This window comes from Coturnix japonica, chromosome 1 (assembly GCF_054131305.1).
Source record: "Coturnix japonica strain WE chromosome 1, WE-NBRP24, whole genome shotgun sequence".
Lineage (NCBI taxonomy): Eukaryota > Metazoa > Chordata > Aves > Galliformes > Phasianidae > Coturnix > Coturnix japonica.
Genome location: NC_140663.1, coordinates 59,843,676 through 59,867,653, shown reverse-complemented (window position 1 = coordinate 59,867,653; position 23,978 = coordinate 59,843,676). Strand labels below are relative to the sequence as shown.

The window sequence follows — 23,978 nt, the reverse complement described above, 5'->3', positions numbered from 1 at the left end:
GCTTTGAGACCATATAAGATAATGTATGAAATTATAGCAAATGCTCACAAAAAAAAAAAAATTAAAATGGCTAACAAGGATTTTAGGGTATTTGCTACAGATGCTGGGACAGTAAATTTAGTGGCAGAAATGTACAATACCTTTTCAATTAAACCACCTGGAGTGATTTGTTTGGATGGCTGAAGATATTATAGCATTAGTGAAGCTTTATTCATGCTAGAAGGCAACTGATAACATAGGAATTATTCAGCTTCAGCAAATGTTAAGGATTCTGGAGCAGGTATGTGAAGTGTTTCTAAATAATGCAGATCTCATAATACCATTTCTTTAGTAGTATACTGAAGATATCTGATCAGAAGTTTCCTTGTTTTGTGCTAAATAAAGGCATGAGAAAATCTGGTGGTATGTCCAAATTCAGTATCCACATATGTTTAAGAGTTTTGGTTGGTTCTTCTTTTTTTTTTTTTTTAAACAAAACAAAAACTCTTTAAACTTTTATTCATCTGTTTTTATTGCAAGGAGAATTTACAAAGTAAAGACCAAATAATAAATATAATTTTGTTAAAAATGAATTTTAATGTATCCTTTGACATCCTATGTATGTCTACAAATAAGCTATTTTCCAGGTTCCACTAGCTCTTACACGGAAGTCCGGTATAAACCTTCGTTTTTAAAGGATGATGAGCTCAGACAGTTAATCCTCAGGGTAAGTAGAAGGCAACCCTTGGTGAAATTACGTCCTCTTTAAAGCTTGTTGTTAACTTTGGTTTTTAGTTTGAGAGAGCTTCCCACCCCTGCATCCCCTACGTTTTTTTCTTCAAACGAGTGCTTTGATGCACTTAGTTGGTTTGATTTATAACCTCTGTACAGGAAACAAGATTTTTCATGAAGAGATACAGAAGATAGCAGATGGCAACCCTTCAAGGGATAATAAATCTGTATACACTCTGCATTCTTAATGCTTAAACTGTTTTTTAATACTGATACTGAAATCTATATGCAAGCATATACAATAATCTCAGTTACGTATAAATACAGTTGTTTGCTGTGCATTTAAAATCTTAGCAATGTAATTTGGAAAAGATGCAGAAATAATACCTGAAAGAAAATCTTTCTTCTGGTTTTTGCATGCAGTCATACGCCCACACCCCTTTACCCTTTCTCTTTTGCAGCTATTTTCTTTTTCCTTTGCTGCAATAACACAATTTGGCAAGATCTGTAAGATGACTCCATGTTAATCTGTTTTGCAGCTGCTTTCTTTTTCCCAAAGCTATGTTTAGGAAACTCTAGCTGTCTGTAGTTGAAGGTCTGATTTGGTCCTTGCAATTTTTTAAATTGCTTTTTGCTGTGACTTTTAACTTATTTAATAAAAAGCATACAAATGTACTTCCTTTTGTTCATCAATATTAATTGTATATTTTAATGGTTAGTTTTTAAAGATGCTGTCTTTATATTTTCAGGCTGCGGATGGATTCCTGTTTGTGGTTGGATGTAACAGAGGAAAAATTCTGTTTGTCTCAGAATCAGTTTGCAAAATACTTAATTATGATCAGGTGGTTATAATTGAGTTTCTTTGTGTTTATCTTACAATTTCTTTTATTTAGAAGTTTTTAAGTTTTGTTGGTTTATTGTATTCTTTTGTATAATTTCTTGGAATATTGTTGGTTTAACCTCTTTCAGATTAAGGCTGAATTACCCAGAATGAAAATTTTAAAGTGCAATCAATGTTCATGACCTGAATAATAACTGGATTTCAGTTGATGATACTGTAGAATTGCAAGTCTGAGGGAAAAGGATAATTCGAAATGTCCTAATTTTATCCCTAAGAGATTTCCTTTAAATGATTATTTTCTTTTTTTCTTTTTTTTTTTTCTTTTTTTTTTTTAAGCCTGAGGAAAATTAGTTATAAAGCAGCATGCCCAGGTGGGCAAGAAAGCCAATGGCATCCTGGTCTGTATCAGAACTAGTATAGCCATCAGGAGCAGGTTGGTGATCGTCCCCCGTACTCAGCTCTGGTGAGGCCAAACCTTGAGTACTGCGTTCACTTTTGGGCCCCTCACTACAAGAAAGACATTGAGGCCCTGGAGCATGTCCAGAGAAGGGCAAGCTTTGCATTAAGATTAGACAGAGACTGGGTTGAAATGCTGAAATGAAATAAACAGAGAAAGGCTGAATGTTTATCCTGCTTTCTTAGAAGCTTTGCAGTACGTCCATTTCTGACTCTAGTTTATTGGAGAGGTGTTCCCCTTTTATGCAGTGATCACATTGTATGCAGCAAGAGTCCAAAATGAGTAGAAATTTCAATCTACAATACAGATCATTAACTCAGCTCCTTTCTACTTTTTGGTAAGGAATCGAAAAGAAAAGAAAAAAAAAAAAAAGGTTGCCCACTTCTTTGAGAGTTCCTTCCTGTTTCAAAAGATGATAGTAGTGCTTACTGTAGTGCAGCAGACCAGCTTTGGTCAGCAGAATAAGCAGGTTGAAAGGATCCCAGCTGAGGAGATCCCTGTAAAAATCTTCAACTAAGAAATGCAGAGGTGGAAGCTCTGTGCAGCTTCCAATCAACTCCTGATTAGCAATTCTCTTTTGTCCAACTAAATGAGAACTCAGAGTCACAGGTAGCATTAATTTCTTTCTATTTCTTCCCTTGGCACACCATTCCCAAAATAATCTGTGCACATAAGCTCCAGGATCAGGAATCTTGTTAAGTAAACATACAAAAAAAAAAACAACCCACCTTTCTTTTTTACAACACTCAATCTTCTTGAATATGCAACTAAATAGTTTTGTTTTTTCAAAGGGAAGTTACAGCTTGTATATTTTGCTACCCTCTTTTGATAAAAATAATGTTAAGTAATGGAGAAATAAATGCAAACTGATCTATAAAAGTTCATAGTAACTGTGATGTTTTACAAGGTGTTTTTTGTTTTTCAGTAGTGCAGAATGTTGTTTTTCTGAGGTCGGTAATATGAAGTGTCCTGTCCTAAAACAGTGGGGTTCTTTTTTTCTTTTTTTAAATAGACCAGTTTAATTGGACAAAGTTTGTTTGATTACTTGCATCCAAAAGATGTTGCCAAAGTTAAGGAACAACTTTCATCTTCAGATGTCTCTCCCAGAGAAAAGCTTGTAGATGGCAAAAGTAAGTCATATTTGAATGCACTCAAATTTCTTTATTTTTTTAAGATATGTTAATAAAGTCAGTTCTTATGTAGGAAATAATTGTGTGCATGGATGTACAAGCTTGAAATACAATTTACATGAAAAAACATGTTTCAGTGCTTATCCGCTGCTTAAAATTCACTTGCAGTTCAACAGAAAAAAACTTATTGTAGGTAGTAAGTGTGATTGAATTTAGCATTGTTGAACATTTACCAAGTTGTAGTCTGACATTCTTCCTTCCAGGCTTACTACTTTTTTTTCTAGTATTTTATAGGTCTTGTCATTACAAAAGACCTGATATAAAGAATCACTGTCTTCTCTGAAAATGCTAAGTGTCAATCCTAATTTAACCAAATATATTTACTGTTATTTCTGATATGAAAGGCATTTTGTACTCTGCAGCTAATAACTGTCTTATAGCTGGCTTTTATAGGCATCTTTGCACTTCCTCTATGTACCAAATAGAAGTTGAAAGTTGATAAAGTGTATTTATTAAAGTATGATTCAAAATGTTAAATACAGCTTAAATTCAGTTTTGTAGTTCTTTTTAAATTTGGAGTCTGTGCAGCAGCCACATTTTCTTTGCCTTGTTTAAAGTTATTAGACGTTTTTTCTTTTGTAATTATAAGGACAACATTTAGGTAACTAAACAGTAAGGAGAATATATGAGAAACGGAAGATAAGGCCTTGGGCTCAGCAGTTTTATTCTTGGATTTTTTTTGTTTTCATTAACTACTTTACTAAATTTTTATAAGCTGGCTTGCAAGTACATACAGATTTTCAAGCTGGACCAGCTCGACTGAATTCTGGTGCTCGACGATCCTTCTTCTGTCGGATAAAATGTAGTAGGACCACAGTCAAAGAAGAGAAGGAGTGCTTACCCAATCCAAAGAAGAAAGGTATTCAAACAGTGTAGCTGAAATGGGGGCTTTCTGTCTTGAAATTCAGTATATTTAAGTTCCAAGCCAGTAGTGTGATCCTTGTAATTATCGCTGATTTCACGTAATAGCTGTAGAGAAGTGTAAATATGTACTGCAGGCGTGTTCTGAAAAACAGTCTAATTGTCCTTTTCTCCTCCCTATTCACTCCTGAGAAGAGGAAGGGAGGAAGGAACCTGGGTTGCATTGTTGGTTTAGGAGACACGGTCTGTTCTAGTCAAATTTTTGAAAGCACTGGAGCAGATCAGAAGAGTTAAGATAAATAACATATGTCTTGAAGATAACTATATGAATAAGGCCTGCAAAGTCTGCTGTTTTGGAGGAAAAAAAGCAAGTAAAATCTTTATCTGATTTACGTTTTGTATTGTGTGTACTTACGAATTATACCTTTCCATTTTTGCATTTTTTTAATAGTAAAGTTAATTTATCAGTGTAATATCAGTGTTTCTCCAATGTCTTTAATTTAGTCCGTAGTTTTAATTTAGTTTGGTATACCTGTAGAGCAGTATATTCTTGGCAAGTTTTCTTTCTGATCTTGAAGGAATCTTCCTTCTTTTTTATTTTAATTTAACCTGCTGCTGTTGAGATACATCATAAAAGAACACATTCTAAAATGGGTCTGTCATTGTAAGTCAGAAGAATTCTGTCTATCTCCCTTGATGTGTCAGCTAACTTGGTGAGAGTAGAATTTATCTCTTACAAACGTGCTTTCAGGCAAGCAGCATTCAGAGAGATCGCATTAAAAGTTTGGGAAACTGGCAGTTGCAGAAGGGTAACTCAATTTTTCATTTGACAGGGTTGATCGATATTTTCCATAGTTGAGAGTTAATGCAGTCAAATCTATGTCAATCATAATTTGGTAAAATAAGATTGCTTTGCCAATTTGGGGGGAAGACAGTAACTATAGGATACATAATCTCTGGATGTTGAGGTTAGTGGGATATTGTATAAGTCAGAAAGTTTCTACCAGTCATAGAAAAGGATGATAGCGTATGCTTAAATTAAATGTTCTTTAATATTTATGTTCCTGTAAAAATTGAGGAATTCAGAAGTCTGAGATAAATGGAAAGTAATTTGGGTTATTTTGGGGTGCTCTCTTCATGGATTCTTTTAGTAATTGCAGTAAAAATATGTAGAATCATAGTGTTCACTTAAGATAAACATTCTGTAGCTTCCAAATCAATTTATTTAGTTTGTTGTGATTTACAACACATAAGGAATCATGTAAAGGAGAAACAGTGGGTTACTAAGCTGTTGTTCTGTTGTTGGTTTTGTTATTTTTTTTCAATGCCTATAATTTATCTTCCTAAGTCTTACATAGGGTTAGGAGCACTCTCTTCAGGTAAGCCAAAATTAAGTAGTAAAAATGTACTTCAAAAGCACATTGTAACATTATCCATAGCCTTTTACAGTTGTAGTAAGTATGCATAAAATAGGATTGTTGGTCTTATGGTGAAAGATTTTTTTAATTACATTTTGAACCATAATTGCTTATTTTACTTCTTTTTATTAGATCACAGAAAGTATTGTACCATTCACTGTACTGGATATATGAAGAACTGGCCTCCTAGCGAGGTGGGAGTAGAAGAGGAAAATGATGTAGAAAAGAACAGTAGTAATTTTAACTGTCTTGTTGCAATTGGGAGGTTGCACCCTTACATTGTTCCACAAAAGAGTGGAGAGATAAAAGTCAAAGCAACAGAATTTGTAACACGATTTGCCATGGATGGAAAATTTGTTTATGTAGATCAGCGGTAAGTTTTCTTCTTTAATGAAGAGAAAATGACATGACTTGGTTAGGTCTTGTGAACTTTTCTGACTGAAGGGACTGCAATTTTTTTAAGCATGTTAGGATTTCGGGATGCTGAAGAGCTGTGTCATGAATCTGAGTCCTTGGACTTCATTCTGTTAAAAATAAAATATAATTTATGTAGCAAAATAAGTGTATTGTCCTTTAGGAAAGTGTAGGTTCGCAAGATGAAAATGCATCATAGGATACTCTTGTATACTATATATTAACACAATAAAAAATTTTGAATTAGAGTAGCATAGCTATACATGTGACTTATTTGTTTATAAGTTATGCTGACAGAGAAAAAAAAAATAATAAGCCCTTCACAAAAAAATGACTGCTTATTTATATCTTAGTATTTGGAGCAAATACATTTTATCTCATCTCATATCTAAAAGTGTCGGTTCAAACTTATTCCTTAGAGCAAAAATTAACTATTATTTTTTTCAAATGACTCATTAAGTGGATTTGGTACTTTGATTGCCTAATTGGAAGAGCTAATAATCATATGTACTTTTTGTTCATTTAAATTGTGCATACAAATGGTTTGCATTTTCAAACACTGTTATTCTGTGTTTGAATTGATACCCTTACACAGTTTTGTTATCCTGTATTATACATTGCAAACAGATCCAAGGTAAACTGTAGTCTATATTTGCTATTATTTTAGAGCTATCCTAATGATGTATCTTTTCTTAAATGTGAAAGTAAGAATCTATTTTATTAAATATTCATTTTCTGCTTCACCTGATACTGAAGAAAACTAGCTTTGCAATTGTCTGAATCCACCGCAGTTCATCTTTTTATTTCTAACAGTGCAACAGCGATTTTAGGGTATCTGCCACAAGAGCTTCTAGGAACTTCTTGTTACGAGTACTGTCATCAAGATGATCACAATCATCTAGCTGAGAAACATAAAGAAGGTACAAAACGATTGGTTCTCCCAGGCTATATAAAATTAGAAGCTGGGAAATAATGAAGTTAAACAGTCTTAGCATTGTCCCTTTCTATGTATGCGTTAAGACATGCCCTCGTAAAGTGTGTAAGAAAACCAGGGAGTTTCTTATTTGTTGTAAAGAATCTTGTCAAGACAATCTTCAGTTGTCTTGGATCTTGGTGCAGTGCTGGGCAATAATGCTTCTTTTGACCCTGTGCCTCAGTTCTTCTTTATAAGAATAAAGGAGTCCTGAAGAGCAAATGTGCCTAAAAAGACACTGTTGATGAAACTTCACCAAATCAGGAGTCTCCCTGTTAGTTGTCTGCAGAAACTTAGTGCATGGGCTCTCATTTGAGATTAGTAGCACTGTTAAAACAGTAGTTTAATTTCATAGAGGTCTTATCTTGAATATTTTTCTGGCACTTAATTAGAATATCTGATCATCAGAAACATTTTGTTTTTATGGTACCACAAAACAGATATTTTTAGCTCAACTCTGTCCTTGGAAGTATGAATATAGTGATTGTAATTCCTCTTTCTTATCTAGTGTTGCAGAATAAAGAAAAAGTATTCACAAATTCCTACAAATTTAGAGCAAAAGATGGAAGTTTTATTACTTTAAAGAGTCAATGGTTTAGTTTCATGAATCCGTGGACCAAGGAACTGGAGTACATTGTATCAAACAACACTGTAGTATTGTAAGTAATTCATTATATGATTACCCGTGTTAGTTTTTGTCTTAATTACAGAAAAGAACCTCTTTAAGAAGCAGAACATGATTAGAAAATACCAACAGTGCATAAAGAGGTTGAGTAATATGGAAGAACATATTGCATTTGATTTGCACCAGTTGATTTTGATTTCAGGCTCAGGTAATGGATTTAACTATGAACAATGCAATTTACTAGTTGAAAATTAGATGAAAGAATTTCTTATTACAGGAAGAAAGATCTTTTAGGAAAAAAGGCACAAGTAAATGGAAAGTGATGGTTTTTTTTGTTTGGTTGTTTTTTTCCTTCAGAGCTTCTAAGTCTGCATGTATTAGAATAAGGAGAAGTTTAACTGATAGATCATAGGAAATATAAGGCAGAACAAAAAGATACTCTCTAAATTGATTGCAAGGCAGCTGCCCACAAGACAGCAACTGAACTGTTGGAGTGTGTGTTTCATTCTTATTTTGTTACATTTTATTCCTTGTGCCTTGTAATTGCGTGCATCGGGTTTTGCGTAGCGAGTGTACACGTCTGCGTGGGATTTAGGATGGTATATAAGGAGTGTGACGCAGCAATAAATTGAGAGAAGACATCATGGCATCCATGTTTGTGTCTCTCCCCCGGACAGTCGAGGTCCCGGGATAGGTCTGGTTAATTGGCGGATACGTCCAGGCATCTGCAGCTAGAGGAGGGGAGGTAGGCAGCAGCTGCTAGTAAAAAGTAGCTGCTGATCTTTTCTATTAGCAGTTGTTTCTGATTAATGGCTCTCCCTCTTATAAGTAGATACGACAGTCTTGTTCTCGTTAGGAAACACAGATGACTATATTGGCCTTAGTTATTGATTTTGGGAATAAGTGTAAATGAGTATTTTACTCCATGCTTTAGAAATAAAAGTGGAAAGGATTGAATGTTGAAAGATACAAGGAATGCCTAGTTTTATTACTAGATTGAGCATGTTAGTTTTGCTTTGTAAAGTACTGATTGAAATAAAATGGAAATACACTGGATTTTACCACTGAAAATGTTTCTGATTGGTTTGTTTATTTGTTTGCTTTTTTATATAAACCTTAGAGGTCACAATGAGTCTGCTGAAGAACAGGTCTCCTATGGTTCCCAGCCTGCAGAAGGCAAGTGTTGCTTCTTACAATTATCACATGAGTATCTCCTGATCAATCCTTGAAACTTTTGGTTTATTCAATTCAGGATTTTTTTTTAATGCTTAGTTATTGTGCAAGGGAAGATAATTTTAAAGGTAATTCTAATGAGGTCATTTTAGAAGTAATTCCATTTAGTTACAACATTCTAACTCAGGTAATGCATGTAACTGTGATCAGAAAGGTTTGCAGCATATCTTTTTCCTCTGGTAACTTCTGATGTGACTTGGTTTTTGGTTGATAGGACATGATGTTTCTATCACACAGTCTCTTTGTGCTTTTTCTGGTTTTCTGCAGAAATACTGGTGCACTGAGTTTAGCTACAGAATAAAGGGTAACATAGGTACATATATTGTTAACAATTCACTGCTATGCATAAGTTCTGAAATCTGCGTTGTTTTTATGTGGTATCCTGTGTGGTTCTTTTATCTAGCTATAAAGTTTTTCTTTTAATGCTTGCTTTTAAAGTATAATGTTTGTGAAAATACAACATTTTTTTCCTCGTTCTTTTTAATTGCCTGAGAGAGAATAGAGGTGATAATGATTGAAGCTACTAATTACATTGCTGAAGATCATCAGTTTTCAAATTAACATTATTCACTTATCTTTATATTTTGAGTAAGACTTATAACAATTCCGATAAGGTTAGGGCTTTATCGAATTTTATTTCTGACAATAAGAGATTAGAACAAAAACTGCTTTAAAATGAATCCTTCTTGCTGAATAATGAAACTGCTACAAACTTTTATTTAAAGATTTTATTTTGTTAACCGCAGGTGCTGTAAAACAGTCTTTAGTGAGTGTACCTGGAATGTCCTCTGGAACGGTTCTTGGTGCTGGAAGTATAGGAACTGAAATTGCAAATGAGATATTAGAATTACAAAGGTAATAAACACTTGATATAATATGTTAGGCTTTTAAGTAAAGATGGAGAAGGGGAATATGTGATTATGTGGGGCTGTTCAAGTTTCATTTCTATTACATACGTTACATATGTTTTGGTTGAACAATGGCATTGTATGATACAGATTATAAAGTAATGTAGATCTCATACATGGTGATGCACATCACAGGTCTTGATAGATAGTTTTGTTCTGGGGATGCAATAATAGAAGAATTATGTAACTATGTCTTCAAAAGTACTACTGTAAAGCTCCTTTGTTTGAAATTAAAATGAATAGATAAATTGTTAGGGAATGGAAAATTATTTGCCTGTGAATTGTGTTTATATTTTTCTGATAGCTTCACTCTGCAAACAGAGATTTCCTTGAAACAGTACCCAGTGGAGTGCTTCCATAGCCTGTTTTGTCTCTTCCTGATTGTCCTGAACACAAGCTAACGGGGTGGTTCAATTGCTCCTCACTACTCACTATCAAGGCTTCATCAGGAGTTAGAATCATTTTTGTTAAGGTCAGATCTAGCATCATAGTACTATCATCAAGACAGGACCAGTCATCTAAATGGTAGCTTTGGCTAATGAAGCCATCCCCCTGACTTTAGATCATTTATTTCCGGGTCCAGGTAAAGAAACACCAAGGAGTTGTTTATTTCTTCAGATGGAATGTATTCCAAGATCCCATGTAATTTTTTTCCAGCAGCACATTTGCAATCACACCTTAAGGACTGCAATAATATTAAAGCTTCCAGTAAGAAGTATGCCACTTTTGTAAACAGTGGTAGAGGTGTAAGGAATAGCAAGCCAAGCAATCTTAGACTTTGGTGGATGTCCAACATCTCAGCTTGTCTGTGATAATGTTATGGAAAGCAGTGTTAAAAATTCACTGAAGTCATATCTTCTACTACTAACGCCTTCATTCCACCAAGCTAGTCACCTTACTGAAAAAGGCTGTCAGGTTGTTTAAGTGTAGTTAGCTCTTCTGTGTGCTGAATTCCACGATTACGTATGCTTCTCATAGCAGGATTGTCTTCTCAGCTGTCTTTTCATCAGAACAGTATTTTATTTTCTGAAACAGTGAAAACCATGGCCAGAGCCTAAAAATGCAATGAGTCACAGCGTTTCTTCTTTCTGACTCTGTTTCCCGTAGTTTGGAATCCCTTTCCAGCAATGAAGTCATAGTTCTTCACAATAGCCAAATTGCACAGGGAATTGTTCCTTTTGAATGAGAGGAAGAAATGAATAAGTGCATCAGAAGTGATAGGATGAAAGGATTGCTATTAAAAAAAACATAAATCCATCTGCAGCATGTTGACAGGTTACTGACATTATCCATAAAGGACAAGGAAAAGCACTGACAAAAAAAATTCCTATTGATACCATCTGCATCAAAGAGGAAATGTTGCACTTTAGTAATACCATTCGTAATGTCTTCCCATCAGTACTACCTCTAAAGGGAAAGAGACATTCTATTGAATTTTTTAAAGACCAAAGTAAGTTGGCAGAAGTTCTCATCTCTGATGGTAAAGCATAGAGCTTATCTTGATGCTTATTCTGGAGCTTCTAACATTGGTGTTATATTCTTGATTTAGATCCCCTGCCTTTTGCTGAACTCTTGTAGCAGTCAAGTTAGACAAAAGAAGTTAACGCCAGCTATTTTATTAATTAATTTTGTGACCAGAGACATATTCCAGTAGAATGGATGTAGTATCATCTCCTGTTATTTAATGTCCCTGAGACACAGATGACTTAAGAGCTGTGCATTAAGCATCACCAAATTTAAAAGAATGTCAGAGCTTTATCTATACCTTTACTTATGAGCATATCTGAATTGGTTTAGGATCTGAGGAATGATCACTTCAGTAACAGCGATGCTAAAAGTTACTCAATCTGTTCTTCCTGTCACAGCATTTAGAAACAGCAGTGCAGCTTACCAAATTGTATACTGGATTTTGAAATGTGGGGAACTAATGGATATTTGGTTCAAGTAACTATGCTTACTTTAGATAGGCTATTTATTCACTTATTTCCTGCCTTTCCTCCCTTACCACATTTTGCATCTGAGGATGTGATGTGAACTAAAGCATTTGGAGTGCCCCACTCCGGAGAGCCTTTCCCTCTGGGAGTCAGGAAGAGCAGGTGGAGATGGGAAGAAAGATCCAAAAGGCCCTGGTACAAAATTCCCAACATTACTTTCATATCTGGCATGTTTGATAAGGGAGGCTGATAAGATGGTTATTAGTTTTCCCACCACCACTTAGCAGAACTTGCTTTCACTGTCTGTATTTGGTATGTGTTTCAAATATACTTATTTATTCCAGTATGCATAAATGAAACCTTGTACTCTTTGGTCTGTCAGTGTTGATGACTGAAGGAAAAAGAAAAGCATTCTCAAGTAGTTAAAAGACGGATGGACTTTATTGATCTCTTTTTCTTTTTGCACTATAAAAACTAGAGCAAGAGAATTTAGAATCTTCGGGAGAATTTAGGACAACATCTCAGTTTAACTGGCTCATACTTCGTCACTGGGGAGGAGGGATCTAGCGGGTTCTGCAGCAGGCTGTTTTTCATTTCACAATCAGCATGACTTGGTAAATTGATAAATCAACTCTGCCTATAATTTTAGGTTGCATTCTTCACCACCTGGGGAATTAAGTCCATCACATCTCTTGAGAAAGTCACCGTCTCCAGCTTTAACTGTAAATTGCAGCAATGTAAGTATATCGCCGTCTTTAAAAAGCTGAGAGGTTACTGTCAGATAGCTCAAAGCTCATGTTTAAGACATTTACTCAGGCTTGTGTTTTTGTGAGAGAATGTGTAAGATACTGCCAGCATCATGGCAGCTATGAAAATTTGTTTTGTAAGATGTTTGATAGCAGCAGAAAAGCCAACCTCGGTTACTAGGATATCACTTCAAGCCTCAAGGGGGCATTCTCTGAAGCCAAGTCTGCAGTCACTGTTCAGTTACTGTGATCTTTGCTAAAATTATATGATATGCTCAATGTGATAAATGTGACTCTTCTGAACCTTGTGTTGCCTCAAACCTTTTACTAAGTGGTCATCAGAGTGTGAAAGTGTTTCTTACCTGCTTGAGTTCAGATTGGCAACCTGAGTTAAACACCAGGTCTTGCTTTTTCTCAAACATTTTTTCTCTACTTTAACCTTTGTGTTCCTGAAGACCCCTTTAAAAATGTATGCTTCGTGTTCCCAGTTTTTGGTGGTTTTTTTTGTGTGATGCTCAGTTAACCCCTTTCCTACTTCAGGTCTGTCTTCCTGAGAGTTAGTTGACATACATACATGTACTGAACTCTTTCTGGCATACAGCATCTCATCATAAGGATAACTTACTTGTATTCATTGAAGATGTTCCTTTGTTCTGTCCTTTGGTATCCTGTTTGTTTTAAAAGGCTTTGGTAAAGCATTTCAACTTTGTTATAATTTCCTAACAGACTATACACAAGACAGGCATCCATTCTGCTAAATTGTGTACGTGTCCTACATGAAGCAAAGGGAAAGATATTTTTTTGCTGGTATATTTGTATTTTGATGACTTCCACCATCCCTATGGTAACAAGATGCAAATTAATAATAGAAAATACTCAAGTTCGTGATTCATATGGCATAATGCACATAACGTATAGAAATACATGGGTTTTTATCTTTTAGCAAGATGTGTCAATATTGACATAGATTGATGTCACTGGGAATTTGGAGTTTACGGTATTGGACATGGAAATTGTATGCTGGTGCATCTTGTTGTGCTGGATTTATTTACTGATTGCTCAGTTAGACACACAATAGGGCAGATGCCAAAACTGTGAAGTATTTTTGACAGATATGTTAGTATCACCTCTTATTTTAGCAAAGGCCGGGGCTGTGTGTACTCTAGTTAAAAAATTAAATTAAATTAAAAAAAAAAAATAAATATTTGTATATGCAATAGGTCTGCCTTGATGCCTACCTTTTACTGACTCATTTAGTTCTTAATGCTTTGGCTGCTATTTACATTAATTTTAATAATACTTATTTAATATTAATAATACTATTTTAATTTTAATAATACGTTACTACTGCTACAGTAATGTAGTAATTATGGTTAACTTTAGAATTTAATTCTACTACTTCTGTTTTTACAGGTGCCGAATAAAGAGTTGATTCAGTTGTGTCCTTCAGAAGCAGAAGTTCTGGAGACTTCAGAACAAAACCAAGGTGCTATTCCATTTCCCAGTAACGAGCCTCTCCTCGGTAAGATTTATTTCACTTTGGCTGTAGGAGAAAATGTTTATAATAATTCTCTATTTGTTTTAGTGCACTGATATATAACCATGTACAAATTATAAAATTTCAAGGAGTTTGTCAGTATCTTTAAGATGAGGGGACTCTTAATAGAGATGCCTTGTCTTATAGCTCTCTTCCAGTTGAGCTATGATCTTCAAATAAGGATTTGAAAGAGCATTCATCCAAGATAGGCAAGGCAGCATAGTAGGAAACACCTGTCTACATCAGTGGCATGAACTTCCCTGCATGGATAACAAGTTTCAGTAGCTAGCCTTTGACTGTCTGCATACAGCCATTATTTCTATTATCTTGTTTTTTTAACATTTACCGTACATGTTTGCCTGAACTTCAGAGAAAGATGCTGTTTAAAAATGAATCTGGTGGGGGAGTTACCATATTATTTATGCTTTGTACTGCATACATAAGTGTTTCAATCATTTTTAGGTGGTAACTCTCAGCTGGATTTTGCAATATGTGAAAATGATGACACTGCCATGACTGCTCTAATGAATTACTTGGAGGCCGATGGAGGACTTGGGGATCCAGCTGAACTCAGTGATATACAATGGGCTCTCTAGTTTTGACTGAATTTAAACTCCTTAATGCACAACAACCGAACATCCTCAGTACTGTATTTTTTTTAATGTTTCATTTGAATTCCTATGTACTATCAGTATATTTTTAAAGACTGAAGCCTTGTTCACAGAGCGACAGTTTCTGCTGCAACCATGACAAAATGCAATATTTTTTTTTCATGATGGGAACTTTGAAATTTTAATACTGAACTATCTGTAACTGGAATGCTTATATTTTTTCTAAGAAGCTTTAACCAAAAGGTACTGTACAATATACAGAAATATTTTTCGTAGTTTTAACACTTAAACTTTTATTTATTCTGTCTTCAAATGGGACAGCGTTGATTATATCTATGTTGCTTTCTCTAGAACCTAGTGTACTTAGAGTCTAAAAATATTTATAACTAATAAATTTCACTGTAACTCTGATATGCACACGCTATAGTTAAAAATCAGGTATTGTAATTCCCTAACTGATGCAGTTTTTGATTCCTTGCTCTTTTCAAAAGTGCAGTTTTTGTAGTCATAAGTGAAAGCGAAGCATATGCTTCTGGGATCATGGATTGTAATTAAATCATTGTACCAATCAGAAGAGAAGGTTTTAAGAAAAATAATTTTGGTCGTTTCTCCAGTACACAAACATGGTAAAGGCGTGAGGAAAGAGAAACAAAATCGTAACTGTTATGCTGATGTATTCTGATGTATTATTAGAGGGACAGTGTGTAGAACCCAAGAGAAGTAACGCTATACCTGTAATAAAGCATTTTGGTTTCATGGCAGATTATTTACTAACTAGAGAAGTTTGGACATATTGTCTTAGTTCCAGAACAAGGATAGCACTATTAGTGACAAATGTTAAAATTCTGTAGTATCCTTTGTAGTATTTCTGTTTGGGAAGATTAGGGTGATTTTCTGTTTCTGGTGTCTGTGACTTTTTACAAGACTTGGGTAATGCAGTGCTATGTAAAATGGTCTTCTTTTGAGAGACAGCTTTTCTAAGACCTGTACCCTACTTACAGCAGATTACTCAAGAACGTGGCATTTAATAGATTGTATTAAAACAATATAGCATAAATATAAAAAAAAAAGATTTTTTTAATTTCTGACATTAAATGTATAGACAAGTTTGTGTGTGAATTATATATCTTAAAAACATCGATTTTTTTTTTTTAAATTTTTGTTGAAGTTCATGTAATGAAAGGAAAGCACTGAAAGGCGTTTGATATTTGTGCATCTTTGTTTAATACAAATATGAAAACTTAACTACAGGCACCACCACAAGTCACATTTATTTGAAGTTTGAAGGTGGGAGGCAGGTAGCCCTTTCATATCTTACAAAGGCTGAACGAAGTGTGAACAAATAGATGGCTTCTCTCTAAGCAGCCGCCAGATGTCATGCTTCTACTGTCAGAAGCCACCTTTCCATGAATGAGTGCACAATTAGTCAGCACTGACTTGCTATGCTTTGGCAGAGCAGCTTTATATCTTATAGATATGGATTCTTTCAGACATGCTGAATTTTTGGTGACATCTTGTCTGTGTTTTCTAGAGTGGTTTGTTGGGGTTTTTTTTTACTGTCTGTAAATATTTTGCACTGACCCTGCATGTGATTTCCTGCATTCACAGTTTTTTTTATGACCTGGGGCCAAAATTCCCTGTTCTTTAGCTTTATTGGAATAAACTGTTTTGTTTCTTCACAGAAAAACTAATTTGGGGCTGTGTCATGCAGCAAAGTAGGGAAAAAAGAACAGTGCAGGCATTTTCTAATAATTGTTGGACTTGTATTTGTACTAATTGTAAGCTAAGATTTTTTTTTTGATTTGCCATTGTGAAACATGTTTTCTCTTTTTTATGATTTTGACCATCAAGGTAAAAATAAATTCTAAATAAAACAAGAAGTACCGCGGCTGAGACGGAGAAATAAGTAAGTAAATGACTTACAGCTGCATAGAGTCTCTTCAGCGTGGTTTCTTTCTTAACTGATCAGTTTGAAAATGATGCAGGTGTTGTCATTGAAGGAGCATATTAATTCTTTCACAAGGTTTATATAATCTTCCAGAGTTAACCCACTACTTTGGAAGCTTATTGCATTTCCCTAACAAATAAAAACCAACCAACGAACAAAAGTAAATCGTTTGCAGTCAGTAATCAATATTGTGTGTCGCAATTCATTTTTAGGTTCTCCCTTTACCATTTCCAAATCTTCTGGTTTAAAGCAATCCTAGAACAAAAAGTGCCATTTGTAAGTATTCATGATGTACGAAGAGGTGAAATTTATCTGCACTTCTGAATACAGTTGAAATGAGTTATATGCTTATTTCTGTTTGTGTAACAGTACCATCCTAGTAAGAAGACTGGTTTCTTGGTATGGTACAGGTTATCAGAAGATGTGGTTAAATCAGCTTGATAAAATACTGTTTCTGCGCTCAGCTGTTGGTCTGTTCACAACACTACCTACTCACCAAATTTAAACAGAAATAGTCATGCTTTGAAATTCCAGGCTCATTCCCTAAATACCTAACCAGGGAGTTTGAAGTAATACAGTTTCTGGTAGCTCCAGTCAGTAGCAGGGGTAACATTTTTTTGTTTGCTCACAAGCACAAAAGGCTGAAGTTGGTCTTTTTTTTGCTGGTTGCTGACTGGAGTGTGTTCCTATTTGTGATCTAAACCAAAATGCAGAATATATTCTTGCTGCTTTTCCTCAAAGCCTGACCTCTGGTTTTTTTCACTTAATCTTCTCTGTATGCTGACATATATCATGTAAGTCCATAGAATGTCCTGGAATTCCATGAAGTAATCAGCTGGAAAGTTTTGCGTCATTTAACATTTCTCTGAAGGCAGCCATCTTTTTCTCCATCCAAGATGAGAATCGTTGTATTCTGCACAAATATGGAGGTTGTGGAGGTATTTGTGGGTATTGGTTCTTGCAGGCTGAAAGCTGTAAAGCCATATTTCAGAACAGCGCTGTTTATAGGTCCAGGAAAAATTAAGTGGGGAGGTGAATGAGCTGCTGAGGGACAGCTTGTGCTGCTGCAGTACATTGTGTCTTCTAGAAGATTTATCTTGATAGCTCCTCTTTTCTGTGGCAGAGGGCAGTCATAACTAAGTTAAGAAACTTCCCATCTTCCTTGTGAGGAAGAAGTCTGCTTCCTGAGGTGCAGCATAAGTTCTCATGTCTTTTGGAAGCAGCAAAGAGCTGTTTCACTGATACACTTCTTATCTGTACAGCACTTTTTATGTGAGGTCCCGGGGATCTGCTGCCAAGCCATTTCAGCCTACTGTTTTTTCTTTTAAAGAATATCTAAGGGTCCTAAGATTGGTGCATGTATGTGTCAGCTTCTATTTTATTAAGTGAGGGAAAGAGAAATGAAGTAGTTTGGAATGTCTGATTTATTGAAGGATACAACTGCATGTATGGGCAGTTACTACGTACAACTTCTCCTCCTCCAGTTGTTTTTATGCCAAAAATTCTAGATTTGTAGTGATTTTAAACAAAACTAATTTCAAAGACTGCTTTTTTCTTGTATCTTACAGATGAGGCTAAACTGTGTGGAAGACTAGGGCTTTAATAGTTACAAAAACAAGTTATTCAGTGTGAACTGATAAATTCTTCAACCGGGGTGGTTCCGTGCTTAGATTTTGTTTTGTCAAAATGGGATAATAACCAAATTGGTTTCTTAATCCCTCATACTTTGAGCGCGTCTGATTTGCCTGCCCTTTAAGAATACCTCTTTCTTGGGGACAGATAATGCTTTTGTTGTTACTGTTAAAGGGATGGTAAATCTCTTGTTCTTCAAGCCAGGCCAGTGGACTTAGTATTGTATTAGCAAGATACAGTCACCTTGCTAAACACTTGTGCTGAAGAAATGAGTTCTGTAGGGCACAGGGCTGGCTGGGCTTTGTCCTACGTGGGGCGTGAGGGAAGCTGTGGTGAGTAGGGCTGTCCTGTTCTGGAAGCAGCCATGGGCACAAGCTGACTCCTAAAGAAGATGAGGAATAGGAAGAGCGCGGCGACAGCTTTAAGTGCTTTAAGCTTGGGGGATTTCCTCAGCTTCTCTTGGTGTCTGTTCAGCAAACCCCAAGGGATGCATTTCAAGTGTGTCTATTTGAACTACCTGCACTGAGCGTGTGGAAACATTCTTGCTATTGCAGGAAGAGCTGCTCATATCTGTTTGGCTCTTGTTAGCTTCATTTTTGGATTACTAGTTCATTTTTGGGTCACTTCCTCTTGTTCTGGGAATGACAGCAAACAGTTGTGTCTTCTCTCCTGTCTACGCTGGGTCTCTCATGACTTCTTAGGGTTTTATGATGGTACCCCTTTATGAACCCACAGATTTCAATCTTAAATCACAATTCTTTGGAGCCATTTTGCTGGTGGTTTATTACAATAATTTCAGCTAGTTCATGGGTTGTCTCTGGAAAAAAAAAAAAAGAAAAAAAAAAAAAGAAGAAGCACGCCAAACCAATAGCATGTATTTTGTTTGTTATAACCTTTGGGGCATTTTATATCCTAGTTCTGGAAGGAACATCAAGTTTCCAGTATAAAAACATGTGTATCTCAGAAATCAGAGGTCATTATTTCAGAGTTCTTACAGTTGCTTTGGTGGGAAGCCATGGGAAAGAGTCCAACGTTGAGAGAATATGTAGATAAACAAAAAGATCAAATGAAGTGAAGCTCCACATAGGAAAAAATAAACAAGCAGCAGACAGGACAGCTACTTCCATAAATAATCTGAAATGTAATTTTCTACCATGCTGCAGGCAAGGGACGTGTATGGTTGAGACTGGGCAACGGGATCTTGATGGCTGTGATAAAGCAGAGGAGGCTGGGTTGTTGGTTCTGCTGTCTCCCTGTTGGCCATATTTAACCTTTATTTACAGATTCCGGTAAGCTTTCTTATCAGAATCACTTTAATGTTGTTACAGCTTTTGTTGATAAGCATAAGGGGTAGTAACTTTAAAAATGCAGGTACTGCCTTTTCATGCACTAAGTTTCACGGAGTACTCAAACATATTCCACTCATCCAGCCTCAGTCGCATTTTTGTAATTATTGATTTGAAGTTTCTGGGATTATCTGATAGCAGAAACAGAGCCTTATCAGTCTGAAAAGAGCCAGGAGCTGGGCTGGTTGAAACAAACTGCTCCAGGAGCACAAGTTAGTGTTACAAAGGTGACCCTTTTTGAAGGGGTGGGAATTTATCGCTTCCAACTCCCCATCTTGCTGCCCTCAGCCTGGTGCTGGTGCCTTGCTTAGGAGAGCTTTAACTCAAGGGTATAAGGAACAAGGCATACAGAACTGGGATTTGCTGAGACATTTGCTAATCCTGATGACTGTTTCACTATAACAGATGTGGAGTCACAGTTGTTCAGAGCTCTGGAAGATAGAACTTTCCAGTCTCTGAAATTGCCCAGTAATGGGATTTTCATGCTGGGAGTTTTTCATCATCACAGAACTTCTCACCTGTCTTGGTAGTGCTAGCTTAGTCTGCTTGTGTATCATGAAGCTGCTGCTGTGGGAATTGTGCGCGTGCTGTAAGGTGTTGGGGTTGTATTTTCTTCCTAATACAGATGCTGTGTGGTAACTGTTCAGTCATGGCCTGAACCACTGATTAAGCAGCTGGGGAAAGGACCGGGTCAGCCTTTGGAGCACAAGTGAAGGCAATTCAGCTGTGTGACTGGAGGGGGTGGAGCCTGGTTGCACCTCTCTTAGACCCCTTTTATTGCACTTAATGTTGGATAGGCATATGGACCTTACTTGTATAAATAGATATATAAATAGATGTTTATGTATTTAATTCATATATAGTGCAGATGAGATCACCGTAGCTGTACTTTATCACTTGTATCTATAGTGGTCTATCTTTTAATGAGAGCAAACTTTGTAAATGCTGCTGTATTTCAGGAGTTGGTAGAATGAAGCCTTGTGCAGCTGTTCATAGCTAAGAAGGGAGAAAATATACAGTAATGTTCATGTCACACACTCAAAGCTAACACCACTGTTAATCACATGGAGAACAAGCTCTATCAAAAGGCAGGTAGGATATGCCAAAATAACAAAAGAAGCTCGCAATTCACATAACTTATTTAATAGTAATTCAATATTTCTTCAGAGGATGCAGTGTGTTTCTGTTCTGTTGGGGTTGTGTGTCTTTTTATGAATACTTTTAAAATTGTATTTCGGTATCTTGCTGCAAGTTTGGGTCAAAATGGAGTTAAAATATGCCAGTGCCAACTGTCTGCTTTCAAATTAAGAGGTTGTTAAAATCTCAGGCACAAAATGTTATGCAGTCTTTGTGTTTATTATCATCACTCCCTCATGATCTCAGGATGGTTGAACTTAGCCATCAGCTGAAAAACTGCTGCCCTTGGTAGCTGCTCAGGGGTTGTAAATAACAAGAGGTTCGTTTTATGAGCTTTAAGTTTGGGACGGTAGCCTAAAATTGGCTGCATGTTTGATTTTCAGCTAGGGAAAGTGTAATCCCTATTTTTGTTCAAGTGCTTTAGGAATAGCTGCAGAGCATAAAGAAATGCTGGCTCTTGTTGCTGTTGGGAGTTTGTTGGCTTGTAGTTTTTAAGAAGGTTTAGTTATTTCCCGCAGAAGGGTCCCTGCTTCAACAGTACTGCCAGTTGTGTGATAGCACTGTGCTCTCTTGAGGGATTGCAGTGCTGGTCCTGAGAAAGCTGCGTTGTACAGGGTATGGTACTGTGCAAAGTGAATCCTAGAAGTCACCTAATTATGACGACAGTGGACAGGACTGAAGTTATTGGCTTGTCTTCCTCCACCTCGATCCAGGGACAGACAGCCTGGACACCGCTGCACACCAGTACTCAGTAGAGTCTAAACCTTGCCCAGAAGCTTCATCTTCTATGAACGTATTTCTATGTAAGTAGCTTTCTTCACAGGCCTAGCTCTGCTCTGAATTATTGCCATGTGTGTATGTAACTGTTTGTTCGTGGAGCATGTAAGGTAGAATAGAACTCCACAGATTAAATTGCATCTTTGTTTGGTGGCTGAGTGGAAGTTTTAACAGCTTTATGCCAGCACAGTTATAGCAAGTAAAACTGTGTTTAAAAGTGACAGAAGTGATCTGCACCTCAATTTTAATCCTGACTAGGCTTTCAGTGCAACAACATTAGTTAAATTTTAGTTAAATTTGTCTTAAATAATGCTTACTGACAGATGACCAGGATCTTTGTGCATCTGAGACAACACCCGCTCAGAAGGCATTTGCTGAAACTTCAGAGCAAATGCAAACAGTAATGAGTGGCTGAGCAGAGCCTCCAGTATGGAAATAGGAAACTTGGCAGGAGAACAAAACCAGGACAAACGTGAATTCAGCCATCGTTTAGCTTAAGCAAAGCCGTGCATAAATAGCTGCGAACTTTACCGTGCAGATGTGACTTCCCTTTTGTATACTCAGAACCCTACTTTGAGACGTTTTAATTTTGCCTCTTAGTTCTCAATGTCCTAGTTGTTATTGCTGTGTATTTTTAGCAATTAAATTAACTTTCTTTCCTACAGCCTATAAATGGAAGTGAAAACATTTTCCAGTCAACTCATGCTGCTAGAAGAAAGAACCATAAGGCCAAAATGGGAATGGAGAAGGGAGCACAATTCTCTGCTTCACTGTTACAAATGGGAGTTTCCTGACATGACCGCAGGACCTGTAATCAAGCTTGAGGTGAAGGCTGACCAGTCAGTGCTGAAGTTGCTCTTTTTTAGGTAGATGAGATCAGTACATACCCCTAAATTGTAATGAAAATCAAGAATAATTATGAGTTGCAGTTTGCATCACCTTCACTGTGTGTGCTTCTCTCCTTCAGCCTATGTACAAAAGAGGAGCGAGTTCGGTTTCCCACTTGTACTGATTTGGTTGGTCAGTACTCTGGCAGAATTACACTGTTTAAGTGCTGAGAAGACTAATTAGAACATCAAGTCTGAAACCCTGTGAGGATATCGCAGATGTTGCTGCTGGGGGGAGCTCAGTGACTGTGGGTTCTTTACTCATAGTTTTGGAAGTCAGGTGATATCTCGTATAATAATCCTTTACTAATGATAAAATAATATGGATTAATAACAGTACCAATTAAATCTCACTGCTTCAAGGACTGGCACAACGTAAAGTAAAAAACATATATTTGCATGCCTCTTTTTGCCTGTTTAGGCCGCACTGAACGAACAGGAAAAAATCAGTGCAAATGGAGTCACAAATATATAAAAAAATCAATGGTATTTTTTTAAGTCTCGAAATCTATCCTCAATCCCTTTATCAAAAGGAAAAGCTGGGCTGTGTATTTTTTATTTATTTTTTTTGCTATTCATGGGACTGTGCTTAGTCAACATATCAAAACACTTCCATTACTTGAGCTTGCTATATTTTATGTTGCTTTTCAAACATCATTATGGTTGGAAACAGCACAGATAAATTGATCTTCACCTTGAAGACAGTTGTTTAACTCATGTAAATGATTGGTCAAATCCACTATAAGTGCTAAATCTGTGAGCCATTTTTCATCCTTGTGTTCTGGCACAAATATTCCTTTGGATTCCATAAACAACTTGATTTCATTTTGCAAATCATAAAATCTTTTTAGCATTTTGCTCAAACTTAGCTGTCATGGCCTCAGAAAAGTAACTGATGTCCATGTGGTCAGTATCTATACATTTAAGGATCTGTTGGAATTGGCAATGGCTCAATCCCTTGGATTTTGTGAAATTCACAGCTTTCTTGAATGCTTCCAGATGTGGTGATTTTACCGCCTCACTGGGCAGCCCATTCTAGCACCTGACCACTCTTTCAGAAAATTTTTCCCTAATATCCAACCAGAGCCTCCACTGGCACAACTTGAGGATGTTCTCTCTCATTCTATCACTAGTTGGAAGGGAGAAGAGGCTGACCCCTACCTCAGCACAACCTCCTTTCAGGGAGTTGTCCAGAGTGATAAGGTCTTCCCTGAGCCTCCTCCACACTAAACAATCCCAGCTCCCTCAGCTGCTCCCATAAGACTTGTGCTCCAGACCCCTCACCAGTTTTGTTGCCCTTCTCTGGACACATTTCAGGGCCTTGATGTTGTTCTTGTAGTGAGAGGCCCAAAACTGAGTACAATACTTGAGGTTCAGACTCACCAATGCTGAGTACAGGGGGATGATCACCTCCCTGCTCCTGCTGGTCACAATATTTCTAATACAAGCCAGGATGCTGTTGGCCTTCTTGGCCACCTGGGCACACTGTTGGATCATGTTCAGCTGAGCGCTGACCAACACCCCAAGGCCCCTTTCATCTGCATGGTCTGTAGTATTGCCAGAGGTTGTTGCAGACATAGTGCAGGACCTGGCACTTGGTCTTGTTGAACTTCATCCCAATGACCAGCTATCCAGCCTGTCCAGATCCCTCTGAAGGGCCTTTTTATCCTTAGGCAGATCAACACCTCCTTCTATCTTGGGGTCACCTGGGAACTTACTGAGGTTGGACTCAGTCGTCTAGTCCAGGTCAACAAGGAAGATACTAAACAGGACAAACCCCATGACCAATCCC

The 23,978-nt window shown here is 36.7% G+C and overlaps 1 protein-coding gene across 12 annotated transcripts in view; it reads left to right on the top strand.

Annotated features, from left to right (window-relative positions):
- Positions 1-16,572, top strand: part of BMAL2 (basic helix-loop-helix ARNT like 2) — a 36,190-nt gene extending 19,618 nt beyond the window's left edge. For 5 of the 12 annotated variants that reach the window (XM_015868838.3, XM_085541700.1, XM_015868850.2 and 2 more), the window contains 12 exons: positions 627-706; positions 1,461-1,553; positions 3,022-3,139; positions 3,915-4,058; positions 5,611-5,851; positions 6,706-6,812; positions 7,374-7,524; positions 8,611-8,666; positions 9,470-9,578; positions 12,215-12,302; positions 13,725-13,833; positions 14,311-16,389. In XM_015868838.3, the coding sequence (XP_015724324.2) occupies positions 627-706; positions 1,461-1,553; positions 3,022-3,139; positions 3,915-4,058; positions 5,611-5,851; positions 6,706-6,812; positions 7,374-7,524; positions 8,611-8,666; positions 9,470-9,578; positions 12,215-12,302; positions 13,725-13,833; positions 14,311-14,444 (1,430 nt within the window). In that variant the 3' untranslated portion in view covers positions 14,445-16,389. Of the gene's footprint in view, positions 1-615; positions 707-1,460; positions 1,554-3,021; positions 3,140-3,914; positions 4,059-4,255; positions 4,428-5,610; positions 5,852-6,705; positions 6,813-7,373; positions 7,525-8,610; positions 8,667-9,469; positions 9,579-12,214; positions 12,303-13,724; positions 13,834-14,310 lie in introns of those variants that run through there. The other 7 variants (XM_085541679.1, XM_085541667.1, XM_085541717.1 and 4 more) reach the window with 5 other exon arrangements.
- The last annotated feature ends 7,406 nt before the right edge of the window (positions 16,573-23,978 follow it).